The following is a 20320-nucleotide window of genomic DNA, read 5'->3' as shown; positions in this document are numbered from 1 at the left end:
ACACACACACACACAAAAAGCAACGACCGAAGCAGCAGAAGGAATTAGCAACTGGCCAAGCTAAAGACGTCAACATAGCAGTGAACATTACACCTCCGGAGTAGGTGGAGATGGCTGGCGATTTGGCGAGTAATTAGAACAACTTCAGGGCAGAATTTAACCATACCTGGAGGCTGGTTGGTTTGTGCAGTTTTGAAAAAAATGTGGTCACTTGTGCGTGGAGCTACGGCCGCCGGTACGCTTGCTTCCAACATGGCGCGAGGCCGAAAATCACCTGATTGTGACGTCATGTCGCAGGCCTCTATATGTGTGTGGAATTTATTGATAACATTTCGGAGATTGTTCATTGTCTTGTACAAAAAGTGTCTGAAAAATTCCTTGTAATTTGTGGAATATATCAATTGAAATGCCTGCTACACTAAGAGGAGAGGTGGGCGTGGCAGTTGACGTTTGGCATGGGGAATATTATTAAGGCCTGTACCTCCTATAACATATGTATCTGTCAATGTATCTTCTAAAACTTCCTGGGCATGCTGCTAATATTTAGATTATATTCATGTCTCTTGAGATCCAAACCATTCCAAGTATTTAAATTTAGCAGCAATGGAGAGTGTGGTAAAAAAGTGAAGAAACGGGTCCAAGCGGGGTGGAACAGTTGGCGGAAGGTGTCTGGTGTTCTATGCGACAGAAGAGTCTCTGCTAGGATGAAGGCAAAGTTCATAAAACAGTGGTGAGGTTGGCCATGATGTAAAGATTAGAGACGGTGGCACGGAAGAAACAACAGAAAGCAGAACTGGATGTAGGAGAAATGAAGATGCTGACGTTCTTACTTGGAGTGAACAGGTTGGATAGGATTAGAAACTAGCTCATTAGAGGGACAGCCAAAGTTGGATGTTTTGGAGACAAGGTTAGAGAGAGCAGACTTCAATGGTTTGGACATGTTCAGAGACGAGAGAGTGAGTATATTGGTAGAAGGGTGCTGAGGATGGAGCTGCCAGCCAAAAGAGTGGGAGGAAGACCAAAGAAAAGGTTGATGCATGTTGTGAGGGAGGACATGGGGACAGTAGGTGTTAGAGAAGAAAATGCACGAGATAGACTTAGATGGAAAAAGATGACATGCTGGGGCGACCCCGAACAGGACAAGCCGAAAGGAAAAGAAGAAGTGCAGAGTCTAGTTTTTATTATACGTCATTGGCCTCCGCACAGTACTGCCACACCCAACTACCGCAACCCCACTGGGACAAACTGTCTCTCCTTCATATATGTTGCTTACGCAATACTGTAGAAATGACATGTACATTATGTCGTTATCAGGGCTCAGCGAGCCATATGCAACCATCCTCGAACCAGATCCGGCTTGCGAGCCATAGGTTCCCGACCCCTGATTTAGATGCTTCCAGTCTAAATGATTAAGTTTAGTTCTGTTTCTGACTCCTTTAGTTATGCACATACCCTGCTAAAATGTTTTTATAGAAATTCTACAGAAATCTGTAGAATTCTATCGACAGAACAATTTGTTCTATAGAACTTTGGCTGTGATTTTCTGTAGAATTTCCACAGAACAATAGAATTTCTACAGAAATTCTATAGGACTTGGGTCCTAAAGTTCTATAGTTCTTTAGAAATGGATGGAAAAAAAGGGTATTGTGATGATGACTTTAGAATGTTTCAGTTCACACTGTATCATGATACAGTTTACTCATGTTATCGTAGTTGATTATTTTGTGAGTATATGATTCCTGTCCTGATGAGCGACTGTATCTCCATACCTACCTGTCTGTTTATACTGTCAATATAACATGTCACACTTTTTATCTTTCTCCTTCCTCACTTAGTAACGCACTGTACATGATGGCCACATTGCACTGAATGAGAGTCACGGAACATGGATAGCCAGTGAAAATCAGTGGAGTGATAAAGTTACGATAAACTCGAAACATTATCATTGGTCACAAGTGAGAGGTGTTTTATAGCACCTGTTCTTCCTTTAAAGAGATGATTCAGACAGGGGGCATTCATTCAGGATTGGAGTCTGTATGTAGCTTTCATGAAAAACGGGATGGAGACAAAGCTATTTGTTGATCTCCATTTGGAATCATCTGAAGGAGGCCTGAGGGAGCTGGTGCTCCAGTGGTTTATTGGGACACAGGCTCAACGCATTCTGCAAAATGGATATTTTCCAAGGCTTCACTCGAAGAGAGTAAGAAGCAAGAAATCATTATTACCTTTTGAAGCATGAAATGGAGCGATAGAGTGTTCCGTTTTCATCCTTTCGTGATGTGTACATTTCATTTGGCTTAATTTGTTCTGGTACTTAAATGTTTCATCTGTACATATATACCTGTATGTAATCATGACTTGGTCCACCTTGCTTCACTTATTAGATCACAACTGTATCTCACAACTACTAACACACAAAGCCTGCACTTTTTTTGTGCGTTAAACATTAAATACAGTACTTTTACGACTGTAATTCTGCTCTGTGAGATAATTGTATTTATTTTACAATTTTGTCTTTCTTGTTCCTGCGCTGTCCTGTGTCAACCACAGCTGGTCCATATTGGACATGTTCAATATATTGTAAATTTGTCTGTGTAAAGGAACTAAAGTGTGTGCAAAAAAACAAACAAAAAAACAAAAACGGTCCCATCTTCAAATTATTATGTAATATTTTGAGAAGTACTGCATGGTATTTTATGGATTCAGGCACTAGTGCAACGACTGTGCATATTTTGCTCCATAAAAAAATAATGTATGGCTTAGATTAATATATGTAGAGTGGCTTGAATACATTATTTTCACATTCACACACTAAGGGTGGAACTGTTTACAAAGTATTAAGAGGAATCATGGAGTAAATTATTTTTTTTTAAATATCCAGAAGGGTGTATCGCCTGAAGCGTATTCCTTGATGCATAATGCCATAAAAAAGAAAGAAAACAATTTATTTGATAATGTCAGTCGGGCATTCTAGCCATGTTGAAAATCATAGTAAATTAACCCTTTCAATATAGCTATCGTTGAGTTAAATGAAATAAAAACTCTGACACATTAATTTCCCATTAACAGTATAAAGCAGAATTGAGAAGTAGTAATAAAAGAAACTGTTAGACACTCGACCATAAAACTCTCTGGGCAATTAAAGAGAAGCTGTTTTGTAGTGACATTATTAACGGAATTGAAATACGACCCAACTCAGTTGCTTCTGGCGTTTTGTTTTTTCCATCCCTGTCATAGGCATGCAGAAGATCTCCTAAGAGATAAAGCTCTGGGTTCTTTTCTCATACGTCTTAGTGAAAAAGCCATCGGATACATCCTTTCCTATAAGTAAGAAATAGAAGATGGAGGGCGGCACGGTGGGTCAGCTGGAAAGCGTTGGCCTCACAGTTCTGAGGTCCCGGGTTCTATCCTGGCCCTCCCTGTCTGGAGTTTGCATGTTCTCTCCATGCCTGTGTGGCTTTTCTCCGGGCACTCCGGTTTCTTCTTACATCCCCAAAACATGGAAAATTAATTGGACACTCTAAACTGCCCCTCGGTGTTATTGAGAGTTTGACTGTTGTCTGTCTTCATGTACCCTGCGATTGGCTGGTGACCAGTTCAGGGTGCCCGTTGACAGCTGGGATAGGCTCCAGCACTCCTGTGACCCTTGTGAGGATAAGCGGGTAAGAAAATGAATGGATGGATAGAAGATGGAGGTACCATTAAGCACATAAACATATAAATAATTCAGTGATCTTAACTCAGGTGTGATATACAGCTCAATGCAATCAGAACAACACAAAACCACAACAATCATTGATTTTATAAAATCACATTCGCGGATGGCCCTTTGCCAGAAAATAATATTCATTCCAACTTTTGCTAAATTACTTAATTGCTTATTTGTTTATCAAGGCCTAAAATAAGTTATATGGATATATTTGTAATGTGATAATTCATAAAATGATTAATATTAGCTGGAATAGTAGATATTTTTTTGTTTTTGTTTGCAGGGGCCTTGAGAGGTGCCGGCATTTTGTTATATCTCAAAACCAAGAAGGATTTTTTGTCATATCAGGTGACTGTCACACCTACTGCTGTATCACTAACCTGATAGAACATTTCAAAGTCAGCCCAATACAGCCTTTTAGAGAGTACCTGACAACCAGCTGTACTGAGGTGAGGTGTTTGAGGACAATTTCAGCCCTCATCTCATGTCTAATGATCTATTAGTTTTGTCCCATGGGAATTAATGATTGTGAACTACAGTATATCAGGGGGCATGGTGGCGCAGCTGTAAAGTGTTGGCCTCACAGTTCTGAGGACCAGGGTTCAAATCTGGCCCTGCCGTGTTGAGTTTGCATGTTCTCCCTGTGCCTGTGTGGTTTTCTCCGGGCACTCCAGTTTCCTCCCACATCCCAAAAACATGCATTAATAGGACACTCTAAATTGTCCCTAGGTGTGATTGTGAATGTAACTGTTGTCTGTCTCAATGTGCCCTGCGATTGGCTGGCAACCAGTTCAGGGTGGATGGATGGAAAGACACCACTGCAGGATTATATTGCGACCATGAAATAAAAGGAGAGACAAATATCAAATAAGAAGAAGCAATCATGTTAAATGTTTGCAATCCAATTGCCTCCCCTGACAATGACAAAATACTGACACTAATCTTTGTATACAAAAAAAAAAAAAAAATCCCCACACATTTCAAACCGACTGTTGGATCTGGCTTTACTTTTTGGAACATGTGTTTTACAGTTGTAGCCGTAAATAGGAAATTCAGTAATGGGAGTTATTGTTTCCGGCCTAGCACAGGTGAGCTGTATGATGTGGTGAATTACAACAGTAAAAGGAAAACAGGAGCAAGTGTTCATGCTTTGTGCAGCCTGAGGGACCTGAATAATAAGAGTAGTGCTGGAAACAATCCAAGGATCAAGGAACAAACTGTTGATGTACACAGCACAGTTCAGCCACCTGCACTGCCTCCAAAATCCAGAAACAAAAACTTGACTACAACACTGTCTGTAGACTCCATGTCCTCCTCACAGGTACGAAACGGGCAGAATTGAAAAACATTTCCTGCAGAGATCTGTTTGACATACCTATCACATGTACACTGTACAAAGCTAATCACAAATCTCGCAAGTGGAAGATTAATTTTCTTCCAGTTGTGTAGTGAGTCAGTCAAGTATTTATAAATGTAATGCAAGGACCTGTAGCACTAGACAATCTTGGGAAAGTTCTCCCCATGTCTGCGTGGGTTTTCTCAGGTTACTCCGGTTTCCACCCCCATCCCAAAAACATGCAACAATAATTGGCCAGTCTAAATTGCCCCTTGGTGTGAGTGTGACTGTGGCTGTTTGTCTTGATGCGCTCTGCGATTGTACCCTGTACCCTGCCTCCTGCCCATTGACAGCTGGGATAGGCTCCAGCACTCCCTGTGACCCTTGTGAGGATACGTGGCTAAGAAAATGGATGGATACTACTTTATGAACAACAAAGAACAAATTCGCTCCTATTTAAAAACAGCGTCCCTGAATGAACCTTGCCTGCTCCCAACATGCCTGCCACGAATGGCGGCTGGAGCCATACTGAATCGGTTGCCAAATACAGTGTCTATCCGCTGACATGTATCACTAAGAAAACGTGGAACTATTGAATGCAAATTTCATTTGAAAACTGTTCCTTGATGGAAAAATGAGCACATTTCAATACTTTTTTGACGGCACTGTAAACCTAAACTACTTACTTAGGACTAGCTTCGGTCATCAATATCAGATGGATTTATTGGATGGCCATCTGCGTGATGTGCATCTTCATTTATTTATTTGTATTTTTTCTTACTTCATCATATCATGGAAACTTTTAACAAATTTTGCAGGAATATATGTAGCATTGGAAAATGGTACTATATTGAATTTGACATTATTTCTTCCAGACTCCTGCTGTTCCCAAAACGCATGTTGTATTGGCGCCAAAGGGCACAAACAAAGCGGAAAGACTTGGAGAAAACACAACTTTAAAAAACTGTAGAATTCTACATTTTAACACTGACACACGCCATCCTGGTGGCAATGTGGCCGAGATCCAGCAGACACCTGAAGATGGCAGAAGCAAATTTGTACCAATACAAAGCAAAAGTCAACCAGAACGACAAGAGACTTACTCAAACCAGTTCGACAGTCAGTCATTCACTAACTCGGCATCTCAATCCCACACTCCTGCCAAGATGGTCACGTGCCACACATATTTGCTTCATGACCCCACAGAGTCTTTGAGGCTGAGCAACCTGTGGTCAGAGGAGCGGAGCAATTATCTGGCATTGTCTAGGTCCAACACGTTGTACCAGACCTCTGAAAGGCCTGAATGGTGTTCAGCTCCTCGGCGAACCACCATGTATGCTAAGCTTCAGCAGAAGCCAGCAGTTGTCACTTTCCCTGACACTACCTACGAAGAAGTCCACACCAAGACTACGGATAACCGTAGAAACATTTATGAGTCACTAGATGACATGCAAACCAAGATGCTAAAGTCTACATGGGGTAAAACTGTAAGTTGGACCTGAAAAGCACAAATGTTGATGGAAAATACAGTATTAAATTTTACATTTATTTATTTTTTTTTCCCAGAATATGAAATGGAAGAAATTTCTCTCTGATTATATGAAGAAATGATGTGGAGTAAAAATACAGATTAAGACTAAACAATAGCAAGACAGAACAGAAGTGTTACCGCTGGAAATTTCCATCTATCCGTCCATCATCTGTACGACTTACCCAGCTGACTTCAGCCAGTTGGTGGGGTGGACTGATCACCAATTAGTCACAGGACTGACAAAGAGAGATAGCCATTCACTTTCACACTCAAATGATCTCACAAACTCATCACATGCTTCCAGTTACTACTAAACAAAAAAAAATCATTATTCCTTCACAAGCACCTTTCATCCATCTCACCATTTTCTACAACTCTTGTCTTCACTAGGGTTGTGAGTATGCTGGAGCCTATACCAGCTATCGTTGGGTGAGAGGCGGGGTGCACCCTGAACTGGTCACCAGTCAGTTGCTCGACACATACAAACCAACAACCAGTCACGCTCACATTCACACAGTGAGAAAACTCCGCACAGGGGAGGGCAGATTCAAAGCCAGGTTCTCAGAGCTGTGAGCCAGACATGCTAACTAGTCATCTACCTTGCCACCCAAGTTTGAGCATTCAATAAATACATTTGGAATTATACTGGTTCCATGCCTCCACTGTCAATTGTAAGAGGACTAAGCATCATTTGAAACAAAACAGTTTCATATCATAAATCCACCCATTCACCTATTTATGTTACTGCGTGTCCACTGACATTGGGAGTCTGCAACCTTGCATGGACAGGTCTGCATGCAAAAGGTGGGAGGTGCACCAAATGGAAGACTTGATTCAAGTTTACTGTACATAGGTTGAAGGAAATCAGAGTGTCAGAAGCAGGATTATAGCTTCCCTACATTTCAGCCTTTAAGGGGCCATGCATATATTTAGGGCATGACTTTCATCACATACCAGCCATCAGGTCAATCTCTGACATTGTGGAATTGAAGTACAGCAAAAGAGTTTGTAGTAAGACAGTTTTTGCTACAATGTTATGCCTATATGTGATGAAAAAAAATGCATCCAAATACAAATTCCATTTTAGCAATGTAGCAAGTACCGTACTGTATATGGGGTTCTGTTGGGTTTATCACCTAACTGCTGGAATTAATGCACAAGAAACAGGGACAAGGGAGCATCTTTCTCATGAGGAGGAAATGTGAGACTAGCCAGTAACAGTCTCCAACAACATTCTGAACCAACTTCTCGTGTACTCTCTTTATTTCGAAAACACACAAGGTCAAGAGGGAAGGGTGACCAAGCAAGTTAACAGAGGCACATTCTTTGATAAGAACCTGAGCGAGGAGACCACCAGGAGTTATCACCAAGTGTTCGGATTCCAAATCTGCATTCATTGGTTTATTGCACCCAAGTATTCAATGCCCACAGACTTTGTGGGGGCAGAAAGTGGGGGGAATGGACATGAAATATCTGAGGTGAAGAAGGGAGGTATTCTGCAGGAAAAAATGAGAGTGGTACCTCCTGTCCACACCCACGTGGTAGGAGGATTTTTTTAATGAGAGAACAAAGGTTGAGGGGCACTGGATGTTTTTTTGTGGGTTCTAGAACGCAACAGATGATCAGATTAGTAGCTTGCAGCGGTGAGACCTCTTAACAAAACAACTAGCCTAAGGATGGATGCTGAGGTTTTTATTAAGTAGACCTCTCCCACTTATACGATCTGGAGATGAATGTTTCTCGAGGCTCCGTCAATTGAATAGGTGGTTAGGCAAGTTGTGCACTGCATTATCCGTGAGTTTCATTGACGATTTCTGCCTTTTTTGGAGAGAGTAAAAATCTTTACAAAGCAGATGGTTACTGTCTAAATAGACAAGGGGTTAAGTTATTAGCTGCCAACATTTTGTATTGTGTGAGTCATGCAACACCCTGTAAAGAAATTGTTTACAAAAACCAAGGACAAAAGGATCCACTTGTTCCCAAACAATCGGAGGAACAAGAGATAAGGCGAGACAAGTTGCACACAGATGCATTTGCGTCACCCAAACAACCTGGTGAGCAAATGACAAATGGAATGTGCCGGCACTTTAAATTTCCCGCACATCTTCCTGCCCCATTGGAGCCATCCACACCTCAGAATCTCCCCTCTATGACTACAACAACCATAATGTAGATGTTGGCTCCCCCTCTTCCAGCCTGAATGCAATGTTGGGTCTAATGGATAGGATGAAGACGATTGTCAACGATGGAGTCCAGCCCATACCATGCCAAGATCTTCCTCCCATCCCCCCTCGCCTGAAACTAAGAAGCGAAAGGCCCCTCCTCCACCCATGAAGACTATCTGTAAATCTGGCTATTTACCGGGTTTTTTCAAAATAACTCAGACCCCTATGGAGATCAGGCATTTTTCATCTGTAATTAGAAGCGACAGAAAGTTGGTCAAAAAGATATGGCACCAAAAAAGTACAACTTCCAACTTAGTGAGGATAAAATGTGAGTGTACCGAACCATTTTCTCCAGCCATCTCTGCGAGACTAGCTCTTTTTAATATCAGGTCATTGGGTAACAAATCAATGTTGATCAATGACATCATTACAACATATGGTCTGGACTTTTTGTTATTAAATGAAACGTGAAAGTAGCTGTAATACCATTTTAAATGAGCCAACACCAGCTGGTTTTAATTTTATGAACAAGTTTTGTACAGGAAAAAAAGGTGGTGGTATTGCTGTTATTTTTAAATCATTATTTCAATGTAAAGAAATGATACTGGATGATTTTAGCTCTTTTGAATATCTGTGTTTTTTAGTTATGGGTTATCATTTTAATCATTTATAGACCTCTAAGATACAATGGAAACTTTATAGAGGATTTTTCAGAACTGCTGTCAGTTATTTGTACTAAGTACAACTATTTTGTCATAAGAGGGGACTTTATCATTCATGTTGACAATAACATGGAAAAAACATCCAAAGAACCTTCTGCAATACTTGACCTCTCTCAACATATTAGGAGTCCAACTCACACTCAAGGTCACATCTTAGAGCTGGTCATCTCTAAGGATGTTGAAATTCTATCGATTGATATTAAGGATATGCCTATTTCTGACCATTTTTGTGTATTTTTTGAATTACAGATTCTTTCAAAAGTTCAGACAACCTCTATCTCTATTAGGAAAAGGTACAGAAATGAGAGTACTGCCACTAAGTTAATGGAGACTGTGGCTGTGCCACAGACTCTGAATGCTGAGACAGTTGTTGAACCTTTGGACAATTTCACATTGAAAATCAGAAATGCCATGAATGTTGTCGCTCCTGTTAAAACTAAGACCATCTTGAGGTGACCTAGAACACCATGGAGGACCACAATGATGGTCAAGAGAGCTAAATCGGAGTGTAGGAAATCGGAACGCAAGTGGAGAAAAACTAAACTCCAAATTGACTATGACCTACAGACAGTGTCTTTGTGATTTGAACCAAGAGTTAGCTAGAGCTGGACAGCAGCACTTTTCTGAAATCAGTATAATACTCAACAATACTTGTGCTCTATTTGCTGTGGTTGACGAGCTTATAACCCCCCCCCCACTCCCTCCCGAATCAGATAGATCCAGAACTCGTAAGAGCTGACAAATGCAATGAGTTTACCTATTATTTTAGTGAAAAAATACAATCCATCAGGTCCAATGTCAGCACAGATCAGCAAAAAGATAGAATGATCTCACATCTGGAGCCATCCAGAGAAAACTCTATTAACTTGTCAGAATGTGATACAGTTGACCAAAAACTGGAGAGAAAACTGTTCAGCAGTTGAAATCATCAACAAGCTGGCTCGACTCAATACCATTTGACTTTTTCAAAACTATTGTGAACTCAGTGCTACCTGATTTGCAGCAAATAATCAATTGCTCACTTCAGTCTGGCAAGTTTCCCAAAGCTCTTAAAGTAGCTGCTGTTAAGCCTCTTCTAAAAAACAGACCACTGGACAATTGCATGTTATCAAGCTATAGACCAATCTCAGATCTCCTGTTCAAAGCCAAGATTCTTGAGAAAGTTATTTTTAATCAACTCAGCAATTTCTTGAATTTAAATGGACTTTTTGAGAAATTTCAATCAGGTTTCCGAACTCATCACAGTACAGAATCTGCTGTTATCAAAGTGCGAAATTATGTAAGGTTGAATACTGACTCAGGAAAGGTGTCAATTTTGGTCTTGTTGGATTTCAGCACGGCTTTTGATACGGTAGATCACAATATACTTCTAATGTGGAAACGTGGGTAGGACTAACTGGAACCGCCCTTAAATGGTTTGGGTCCTGCCTGGAGTAAAGGAGCTACTTTGTGACCATTGGAGGTGCTGGGTCTCAACGAATGGCAATGACCTATGGGGTCCCTCAGTTGTTGGACCTCTCCTTTTCAGCCTGTATATGCTACCCTTGGGTCAAATTCTTCAAAACATTAATTTTGACTACCATAGCTATGCAGATGACAGTTATATTTAGCAATGTCTCCAGATGACTGCAGTTCAACTGAGGTATTGTGCCACTGTCAAAATCAGATAAATAACTGGATGAGCCAAAATTTTCTTCAACTAAATCACAACAAAAACTGAGACAATTGTTTTTGGCAATAAGAAAAGAGAATTGCTGTTAGTAGACACCTGGACTCTCTATCTTTAACAACCAAAACCAAGTCCGAAACCTTGGTGTTATGATTGATTCTGACCTGACTTTCAATAATCATATCAAATCAATCACAAAAACTGCCTTCTTCAATCTGAAGAACATATCTAGAGTGAAGTCTTGTATGTGTCAAGCAGACCAGGAAAAGCTCATCCATGCTTTTATCTGAAATACACTTGACCACTATAATGGTATTCTGACTGGACTTCCAAAAAAAGAGTATTAAACAGCTGCAGCTCATTCAGAATGCTGCAGCTCATGTTCTGACCAAAACAAAGTGGTCAGAGCATATAACTCCAATCCTAAAGTCCTTGCACTGGCTTCTAGTCAGCTTTAGAATAGATTTTAAAGTTCTGCTACTGGTCTATAAATCACCAAATGATTTAGGTCCTGAATACATGAAAGAAATGCTTACAGAATACAAACCCAGTACAGCTCTGAGATTGACGGACTCAGGTCTAATAGTGGAGCGCAGAGTCCAAAGCAAACATGGTGAAGCAGCATTTAGATATTATACTGCAGACAAATGGAATGTTGCCAACAGAGGTGACGTTGTAGCGCCGGAGAAAAGGAATCGGAGGCGGAGTGTCGGACACAAGAACAAAACTTGTTTTATTGGCAGACATCAAAACACTACTCGCATAACGGCGGGAACTCTGTGAACCTTCACTCCGGAAGAGCAACAAAAAAAAAAAGTCCGTGCGGAACCCCGCACCCCATCTCGAGGTCCTGCGGGTGAATTATGTAAACACCACACAAGGCCCCCCAGAATTCACCCATAGTCAAAATCCTCGTGCCGTGGAGGGATGACGACCCGACCCCGGCGGGTGTGCACTGTAAGGGCCGAGGGGCGCAGGGCCGCACTGTCCATTGAGTCAAGGGACAAGGGCCCAGGCGGAGTCAAGGGCACCCTGGCAGGTGCAGGGGAACAGGGCAAAGGGGGACGACCCCGACGCGGGGGGAGGGCCAACCCCAAAGGCTGGGCAATGTCCAGGTGCGCAGGTTTGACCCTGTCCACGGAAACAGTCTCGGGTCTTCCGCCAATGTCCACGAGCAGGCTCTTATCCCCATGCTCCAGGACCCTGAACGGCCCGTTGTATGGGGGGTGCAGAGGTCCACGGTGGGTGTCATGACGAACAAACACAAAATCCGCAGAGCGCAGGTGACGGGGCAGCCGGGCAGCTGGGGTGCCATGTTGCGATGTGGGAACCGGCGCAAACCCTTTTGCGGCCTCCATCAGGGAGGACCGTTGCCTGGCTGCGGACCAGGGCGCTGTGGCGTCCGGGATGAATTCGCCGGGGACCCGCAGTGGCTGGCCGTCGACAAGCTCGGCGGATGCGGACAACAGGTCCTCCTTGGGGGCACACCTAAGGCCGAGCATGACCCACGGGAGCTTATCCAACCAGTTTCCGTCCGTCAAGCCGGCATGCAGTGCTGCTTTCATGGAGCGGTGGAACTGCTCGCAGAGACCGTTCGCCTGGGGGTGATAGGCGGTAGTGCGGTGCAGCTTGACCCCCAAACTCTCAGCGACTCCGTTCCAGAGTTCAGAGGTAAACTGAGGGCCACGGTCGGAGGAAAGGTCACACGGGGTCCCGAAGCGCGCAACCCACGTGCCGATGAACGCCCGGGCCACGTCTGACGACGTTGTCGAAGTGAGGGGAACGGCTTCGGGCCAGCGGGTCGTCCTGTCCACCATGGTGAGCAAGTAGATGAAACCGTGCGAGGGAGGAAGCGGACCTACCAAGTCGACGTTGACGTAGTCAAACCTCCTCTCGGGGACAGCGAAGGGCTCCAACGGGGCTTTTGTGTGGCGATGCACCTTAGTCCGCTGACAGGCCACGCACGAGTTGACCCAGGCCTGCACGTCTTTCTTAAGACCGCGCAACACGAACTTCTGGGCCACCAGCCTCACGGACGGTTTCCTTCCAGGGTGGGAGAGGTTGTGGACCGCCTCGAAAACAGCTCGCCGCCAGTTTGCGGGGACCAGCGGCCGAGGCTGGTCAGCCGAGAGGTTGCACAGCAACCTGACGCCCGAGTCACCAACCGCGACTTCCTCCAGGCGCAAACCCGTGTCAGAAGTCTTGAGGGCCTGCATCCCGTGGTCTGAGGCCTGGTCTGCGCTCATGCGGGAGTAGTCGAGACCCAGATCCACAGTGTCGACGATCGCCCTGGAGAGGCAGTCCGTGACCACGTCGGATTTGCTGGCAATGTGTTGGATGTCCGTAGTGTATTCCGAGATGAACAACAGTTGGCGTTGCTGGCGGTCGGACCACGGCTCGGCCACCTTGGACATGACGAAAGTGAGGGGTTTATGGTCCACATATGCCGTGAACTCACGACCTTCCAATAGGGAGCGGAAGTGGCGGATCGCCAGGCAGAGGCCGAGGAGCTCCCTATCGAACGTGCTGTATTTGCACTCCCTGGGGACCAGCTAACGGCTGAAAAAGGCAAGCGGTTGCCAGGCGCCGCTGACCCACTGTTGGCTCCAACAGCGTAGTCCGATGCGTCAGTAGTGAGAGTGACAGGGGCCCCGTGGGTCGGGTGGGCCAGCATACCGGCACGACTCAGCGCGGCCTTCGTAGCCTCGAAGGCTTCCATCCTCTCTGCCGTCCATTCAACGTCCCGGTTGGGGGCCTTGTCTTTAAGAGCCTCATAGAGCGGGCGCATGATGTGGGCCGCCCGGCGGATGAACCGGTGGTAGAAAGTCACCATCCCCAGGAACTCCCGGAGGCCCCGAGCCGAGCGAGGTCGGAGAAAAGCGGAGACGGCCTCCACCTTTGCCGGAAGGGGGGCGGCACCGTTCTTGTCTATTAGGTGCCCGAGGAACTGGATAGAGGGCACCCTGAAAACACACTTCGCCGGGTTGATGATCAGACCATGCTTCTCGAGTCTTGCAAAGAGGTCGCAGAGGTGCATCAGATGTTCATCCTCCGAGGAGCTGGCGACGAGGATGTCATCCAAATAGACAAACACAAATGAGCACAGAATCCATTAAACGCTGGAAAGATTGTGCCGCGTTTTTAAGACCAAACGGCATCCTCAGAAACTCGAATAGTCCAAACGGAGTGATTACAGCCGTCTTGGGAACGTCTGAGGGGTGCACGGGAACCTGGTGATACTCGCGCAACAGGTTGACCTTGGAGAACAGGATTTTCCCCGCCAGGTGGGCCGAGAAGTCCTGAATGTGTGGAACAGGGTAGCGGTCGGGCGTAGTGGCGTCGTTACGGCGGCGGTAGTCACCACACGGTCGCCACCTGCCACTCGGTTTAGGGACGATGTGTAGCGGCGAGGCCCACGGGCTATCCGAGCGGCGGATGATGCCCAGGCGCTCCATGTTGGCAAACTCGGACTTAGCGACTGCTAGCTTCTCGGGGTCAAGCCGTCGGGCCCTTGGTCTCAATGTGGTGCTCGACCCCATGTTTAGTCGTGGCAGAAGAGAAAGTGGGCCGTGTCAAGCCAGGGAACTCACCAAGGAGGAGCTGGTACTTGGTGCCGTCCGAGAGCGAACTGGAGAGACCGCCATAAGTCGCCTAATTGCGGACGCAGGCAACCATGGAGAAAGTCAGTGATCCATCAGACGGCCCCTCTTAACATCCACCAGCAGCCCGTGGGCACAAAAAAAAAAATCAGCGCCGAGGAGAGGGAATGAGACATCGGCATTGACAAAGTCCCATGTGACGCGCTGACTCCCGAAACACAAGTCCACAGTCCTTATGCCATAAGAGCGGATAGGGGAGCCATTAGCGGACAGTAGGCGTGGCCCATGAGTCCCGCCAGCGGCGTCCTCCGCAGTGGCCGTCAGGACGCTCCTCTGGGCGCCGGTGTCGCAAAGGAATTTGCGCCCGGAAAGGTAGTCCTTGACAAACAGCAGCCGGCTCTTCGTGCCCACGCTCACGGCCGCATGAGAAGATGGGAAGTGAAATGGAGTAGCCGTTATTTTAAAGGAAGAGCTGATTAATAATGTCTTGGAGGTGAAAAGAGTATCAGATCGAGTGATAAGTCGTAAATTTCAAAATTGAGGGTGTTATGTATAATGTCATAAGCGGCTATGCCCCACAGGTAGCATGTGCCCTAGACTTGAAAGAGAAAATTTGGAAGGAACTAGATAAAGTAGTTCTGAGCACCCCAGCTAGAGAGAGAGTTGTGATTGGTGCAGATTATAATGGACATGTTGGTGAAGGAAACAGGGGTGATGAAGAAGTGATTGGTAAGTACGGTATCCAGGAAAGGAACCTTGAGAGACAGATAGTGGTGGACTTTGCAAAATCCATGGAAATGGCAGTAGTGAACACTTTTTTCCAGAAGAGACAGGAACATCGGGTAACCTACAAGAGCGGAGGTAGAAGCGAATTACATTTCGAGCAGACGATGTCATCTGAAGGAGGATACTGACAGTAAGGTAGTGGTAGGGGAGAGTGTAGCTCGACAGCATGGGATGGTGGCATGTAGGATGACTGGTGGTGGAGAGGAAAATTAAGAAGACAAAGTTAGAACAAAGAACCGTGTTGTGGAAGCTGTGAAAGGAAGAATATTGTGAGGCCTTTTGGAAAGTGGTGAGAGGCTCCCGATAGAGAGGAGTTCCCGGAAGACTGGACTACTGCAGCCGGATTGGAGACGGTGGCACTGTAGACAACCGGAAGCAGAGCTGGAGGTGATGGAAATGAAGATGTCAAGGTTTCCTTTTGGAATGAGCAGGTTGGATAGGATTAGAAATGAGGTCATTGGAGGGACAGCCAAAGTTAGATGTTTTAGAGACAAGATTCTAGAGAGCAGACTTCGATGGTTTTGACATGTCCAGAGGCGAGGTTATCTAGTAATTACTAGAACGCTAGGCCTGGCTAAGAGCGACTGTTGTCATCGTCAGTTTGAACAAAAACCAGGGGTGCCCACACTTTTTTGCCCCAAGATCTTCCTTTCAAGCCAACCTTAAGTGATCTGAGGGGGTATGTGGGGATTGCTGAGGATGGTGATCAATACTACCATGAAGAAAACAAGAGACAAACGATAAATAGGAGGCCATCTTGCTTACTAGAATGTGTCTTTAAGTCTACGTGCACAGTGACATATGTCAGAAAATGCCAGCATTGGTCAGACAAACTGTCAGCCAATAAACACGCATGATTGACGCATTGGCCACACCTCAATCACCGACGAGAATGCTAATAGGCTTGTGTCTTTTTTTTTTTTTTTTTGTGGGTACGCGGTCACTTGATCGACACATTGAGCACCCCTGGTCGAAAAGTGAGCCAAGCTGCAATCTTAGCACAGATTAGTGCTTCTGATGACTGAGACACACTCAGTATGGGAGTGGAGAGTATTCATGTTTGATGATGTCTGGTGCATGCACCAGATGTGCCCATAATTTTCGGCAACTCACTGATAAAATTTTGCCATGAGTGACAATCCACTGTTTCTTTTTCTGTCATCAGCACTCGTCACTGCCTGCACCTGTCAGTTCCATTGTTCCAGTGCCAGAGAATTCTCACTCCTACGCATCAGTCCACTTGTTGCTCCTGTTTGTCAGTAAGATTCTCTGATTACCGGTGGGTAAGCTTACTCTTTGTTTTCCTCCTCCTGCAGTGCCTTCCCGTGCCTCTTGCTATGATACCTGACCCAAACCGCACTGCTAAGCTTACTCACCTGGTTAAGCCTTAAGGCAGCCTACCACACCCTTCCTGCTTCTACCGACCCATTGTATGTCTTGGAGCTCTCGATCCGCGCTATCCTCAATACACCTCTTTCCAACTGCTTCCTTGCTTTTGACAAGTTCTGGTCGATTGCGTGACTGCAAGGCCAAAAAAAAAAAAAAAGCTCTTAAAGGGGTATACATAATTACAAATGTTACAGTCCTTACGCAGCCTATTAATGTGGTTTATAATGACAGAGTGCTTATACGCTGCCCACCACTAGAATTTTTTTTTTACATAAGACACGCCTCTGTCGCAACCATTGTTGTCGAGCGCACATAAGTGAGGACAAATGAAAAAATTGTGCATGTGTTGTTGTTCAGGGTTCCAAAAAAAGGGCTGATGCTGCTTACTGAGATAAGGGACACCAGCAGGTATCAAGACCATAGGGCAGCAGAAGAACTGGACATCGACATTGTACAGATCGAATGTCTGGCCGACTTCATTGTCCTTGAACACAAGGTGACGGAAGACCCTTCTGCTTCTGCAGAACTGCTATGATTAAGTATGGAAAAAGTTGAGTTTAATTTTAACAACAAACTAATTCCCAATTTTGTCATCCTCTTTTTGATTTGCAGAAATTCCAAATGTTGAAAGTTTGATGGGTATCCCTCAAGGAAAGTATCAAACAGATCCTTAACAGGTAATTGAATATTATTTATTTCGTACAGAATGTAATTTTTTTTAGAACTAGTAAAATACAGTTGAGAATCAGGTTTCGGTACTTGTTTGAACTTGCAAACGATATATAGCATATAAAAAAAGTACTTTTGTCATCATTGGTTAGCAACAGTATAATGTTATTTAAATGAATTTAGAAACTTATTGTACTCTTAAAGTGTTGGTCTTGCATAAAATGCATAAATACACTTGTATTTAGTTTTAAAAATATTGGATGGCTCTTTTGGAATTACATTTTAAAATATTTGCTGTTTATGGCTCTCTCAGCCTAAAATGTTCCCGACCCCGGCCTTAGAGCAGTGATTTTCAACCACTGTGCCGCAGCACACTAGAGTGATCATCAGGTGTGCCGTGAGAAATTATCCAATATCATTTTTTTTAAATTAACATTTATTAATAATTTTCTGCAAATAGTATGTCATTGTCCAGTGTCCGTGCTGTAAAGGCTGGCAGAGTAATGTAATATTTGTCCGTGTGGCAACACGTAGCTGATTGCCTCGTTCCTCCAAGAGAGTGTTTTTTGCACCGTGAGGCCCTCGTTGCTAAGACTTCACCAGCAGAACTGGTTCCTGTGTTGGACGATGTGGTCTGCATAGTGAACTTTGTAAAGACACGACCTCTGAAAAGCCGTGTATTCGCATCTCTGTGTGAGGAAATGGAAGCAGAGCATAAAGCTTTATTGCTCCTTACGGAGGTCCGATGGTTGTCGCACGGTAAGGTGCTGACCCGTGTGTATGAGCTGCGAGAGGAACTTAAAATGTTTCTGACAAATGAGAGGTCTGATTACTCAAATCTGTTTGCAAGTGATGAGTGGTGCGCAAAGCTGGCATACCTGGCTGATATATTTCATCATCTTAATGAACTGAACACAAGGATGCAGGGCCGAAATGAAAACCTGCTTACAAGCATAGATAAAATAAATGGATTCTGTTTAAAGGTGCACCTCTGGCAACAACATGTGCAACGTGCCAACCTGGAGATGTTCCCACTCACAGACAAACGGCAAAGCAACACTGCTGCACTGTCTGAGGTAATAGGTAAACATTTGAAAAGTCTTGAGGAGAAGTTGTCATTTTATTTCTCTTCAGCCTCCACTGAATGCTTTGACTGGGTTAGGGACCCATACAGCTCGGCATCAGTTGTTGGAAAGGACATGACTTTACAAGAACAGGAGGAACTAACTGTCATGATCCTGCCGCTCCAGCACGAGTTGTGCAGGTGCGCTGATTGGGAGGTGCACAGCTGCGCCTCATGCAGCCTGATTATGCTGTGGATTTATATGACCGCGATGACAACTGGCCGGCGCCAGTTCGTTGATCTTCATGTCCCGTTCGTGTGCTCCGGTATCCCTGATTGAACCTGTCTGTACCGACCTTCGCCTGTTCTCCGACCAACCTTGTAAGCCTGACTCCTTCGTTACTTCTGCCTGCCTTGATCGTTCTCCTGTGTACCCACTCCTGCCTGGCCGCTCACTTGCTCTCTTCGCCCGACGTCCCAACTACCGCTGCTGCACCGGACTGCCTGCTCGATCCCCTACCTCTGCATATAATAAACGTGTCTCCTTGAACTACCTTGCATCTTCCGAGTCCTGTATTTGGGTCCCACCCCCGCTCCGATGGGACGTGACACTAACTGAACTGAAACAGGATCGTGGTTTAAAACTAAGATTTGCTGATCTTCCTTTGGACAGTTTTTGGTTGACTGCTGCCAGGGAATTCCCCATTCTGGCCAACAAAGCTGTTCTGACATTGCTTCCATTTTCCACAACATATCTGTGTGAGCTGAGCTTTTCAAGCCTAACTGCTATAAAAACTAAAAACAGAGACTGAGAGCAGTTGAAGAGCTTTGTGTGTGTCTTCTATTCCTGTCAGGATATCGGCTTTGTGTTCATCTAAACAGGCCCAGGTTTCACACTGACTGAGTATAACTACATTGAGAAATTATATTATAATATACTATACAGAGTGCCATTTTGTAACATTTTTGGTAAGTGGTGTGCCACAAAATTTTTCCAATGTAAAAAATGTGCTGTGGCTCAAAAAAGGTTGAAAAACACTGCCTTAGAGTTCCTTTGAAGTTGACTTACTCAGGGAGTTTGTCCATCTTACGTTCTAAGATCAGACATTACATCTCCTCACTCAGATTTTATCAAATATATCAAAACAAAACACTGAGTTGAATGGTAGTACCTCTAACTTGAGTGTAATGTCATCATTGTTCAAAATTTCAGCCATGAACCTCCATTTATTTGAACCTGTGTGTAAAGTGAAAATACCTGTACATGTGAATCAAACAGTTGACCTGACTGTGCAAAACTAATTCCAGATTTCGATTCAAAACACCAATATTTTCCTAAATCAACCAAAAATTCTTCGAAAATAAACGTGGTAATGACCAGCGTTTTTGAAGGATAGAAATCTTGAATATGTTGTTTGCTGATCAGGACCAAATATCACTCGTGTGGGATGGAAGAAACTGAAAGATTGACAGGTGAGTTTACTTAAAAAGTTAGCAGCTAACTTTATTGTGACAAAACAATCCTCAAGAAAATGTGATGGCCACTTAACAAAGATTTAAGTTTTTCTCACCAAGTCACTTTTATGGCAGTGATGAACATGGATGTGAGGTTCAATGTACAGACATCCCTCTAGTATTGCGTTTCAAACAATGCATCGTAATTACACCATGGTGATGAATAC

The 20320-nt window shown here is 44.4% G+C and overlaps 2 protein-coding genes and 1 long non-coding RNA gene across 5 annotated transcripts in view; 2 read left to right on the top strand and 1 right to left on the bottom strand.

The window, feature by feature from the left end:
• Positions 1 to 20261, bottom strand: part of dapk2a (death-associated protein kinase 2a) — a 50930-nt gene extending 30669 nt beyond the window's left edge. The window contains exon 1 of the mRNA XM_061815695.1: positions 20210 to 20261. Within this exon, the coding sequence (XP_061671679.1) occupies positions 20210 to 20238 (29 nt within the window). The 5' untranslated portion in view covers positions 20239 to 20261. The remainder of the gene's footprint in view (positions 1 to 20209) is intronic.
• sh2d7 (SH2 domain containing 7) lies at positions 2060 to 5051 on the top strand. Its single transcript, XM_061813369.1, has 5 exons — positions 2060 to 2200; positions 2601 to 2608; positions 3238 to 3327; positions 3993 to 4163; positions 4793 to 5051. Exons 1-5 carry the CDS (start codon positions 2060 to 2062, stop codon positions 5049 to 5051), a joined length of 669 nt encoding a protein of 222 aa, XP_061669353.1.
• LOC133498619 (uncharacterized) lies at positions 16465 to 20105 on the top strand. 3 transcript variants are annotated; one of them, XR_009794369.1, is made up of 4 exons: positions 16465 to 16796; positions 17264 to 17402; positions 17519 to 17583; positions 19947 to 20105. It is a non-coding gene; the product is annotated as an uncharacterized LOC133498619 (long non-coding RNA). The 3 variants fall into 3 exon arrangements; XR_009794370.1 differs by having other exon boundaries at positions 16465 to 16800; XR_009794371.1 differs by lacking the exon at positions 19947 to 20105 and adding an exon at positions 18559 to 18784.
• Positions 20262 to 20320: the final 59 nt, after the last annotated feature.

This window comes from Syngnathoides biaculeatus, chromosome 3, assembly GCF_019802595.1.
Source record: "Syngnathoides biaculeatus isolate LvHL_M chromosome 3, ASM1980259v1, whole genome shotgun sequence".
NCBI classification, from domain to species: Eukaryota; Metazoa; Chordata; class Actinopteri; order Syngnathiformes; family Syngnathidae; genus Syngnathoides; species Syngnathoides biaculeatus.
Note: the sequence above shows the minus strand (reverse complement) of the source record. Positions and strands in the feature narration are given on the sequence as shown.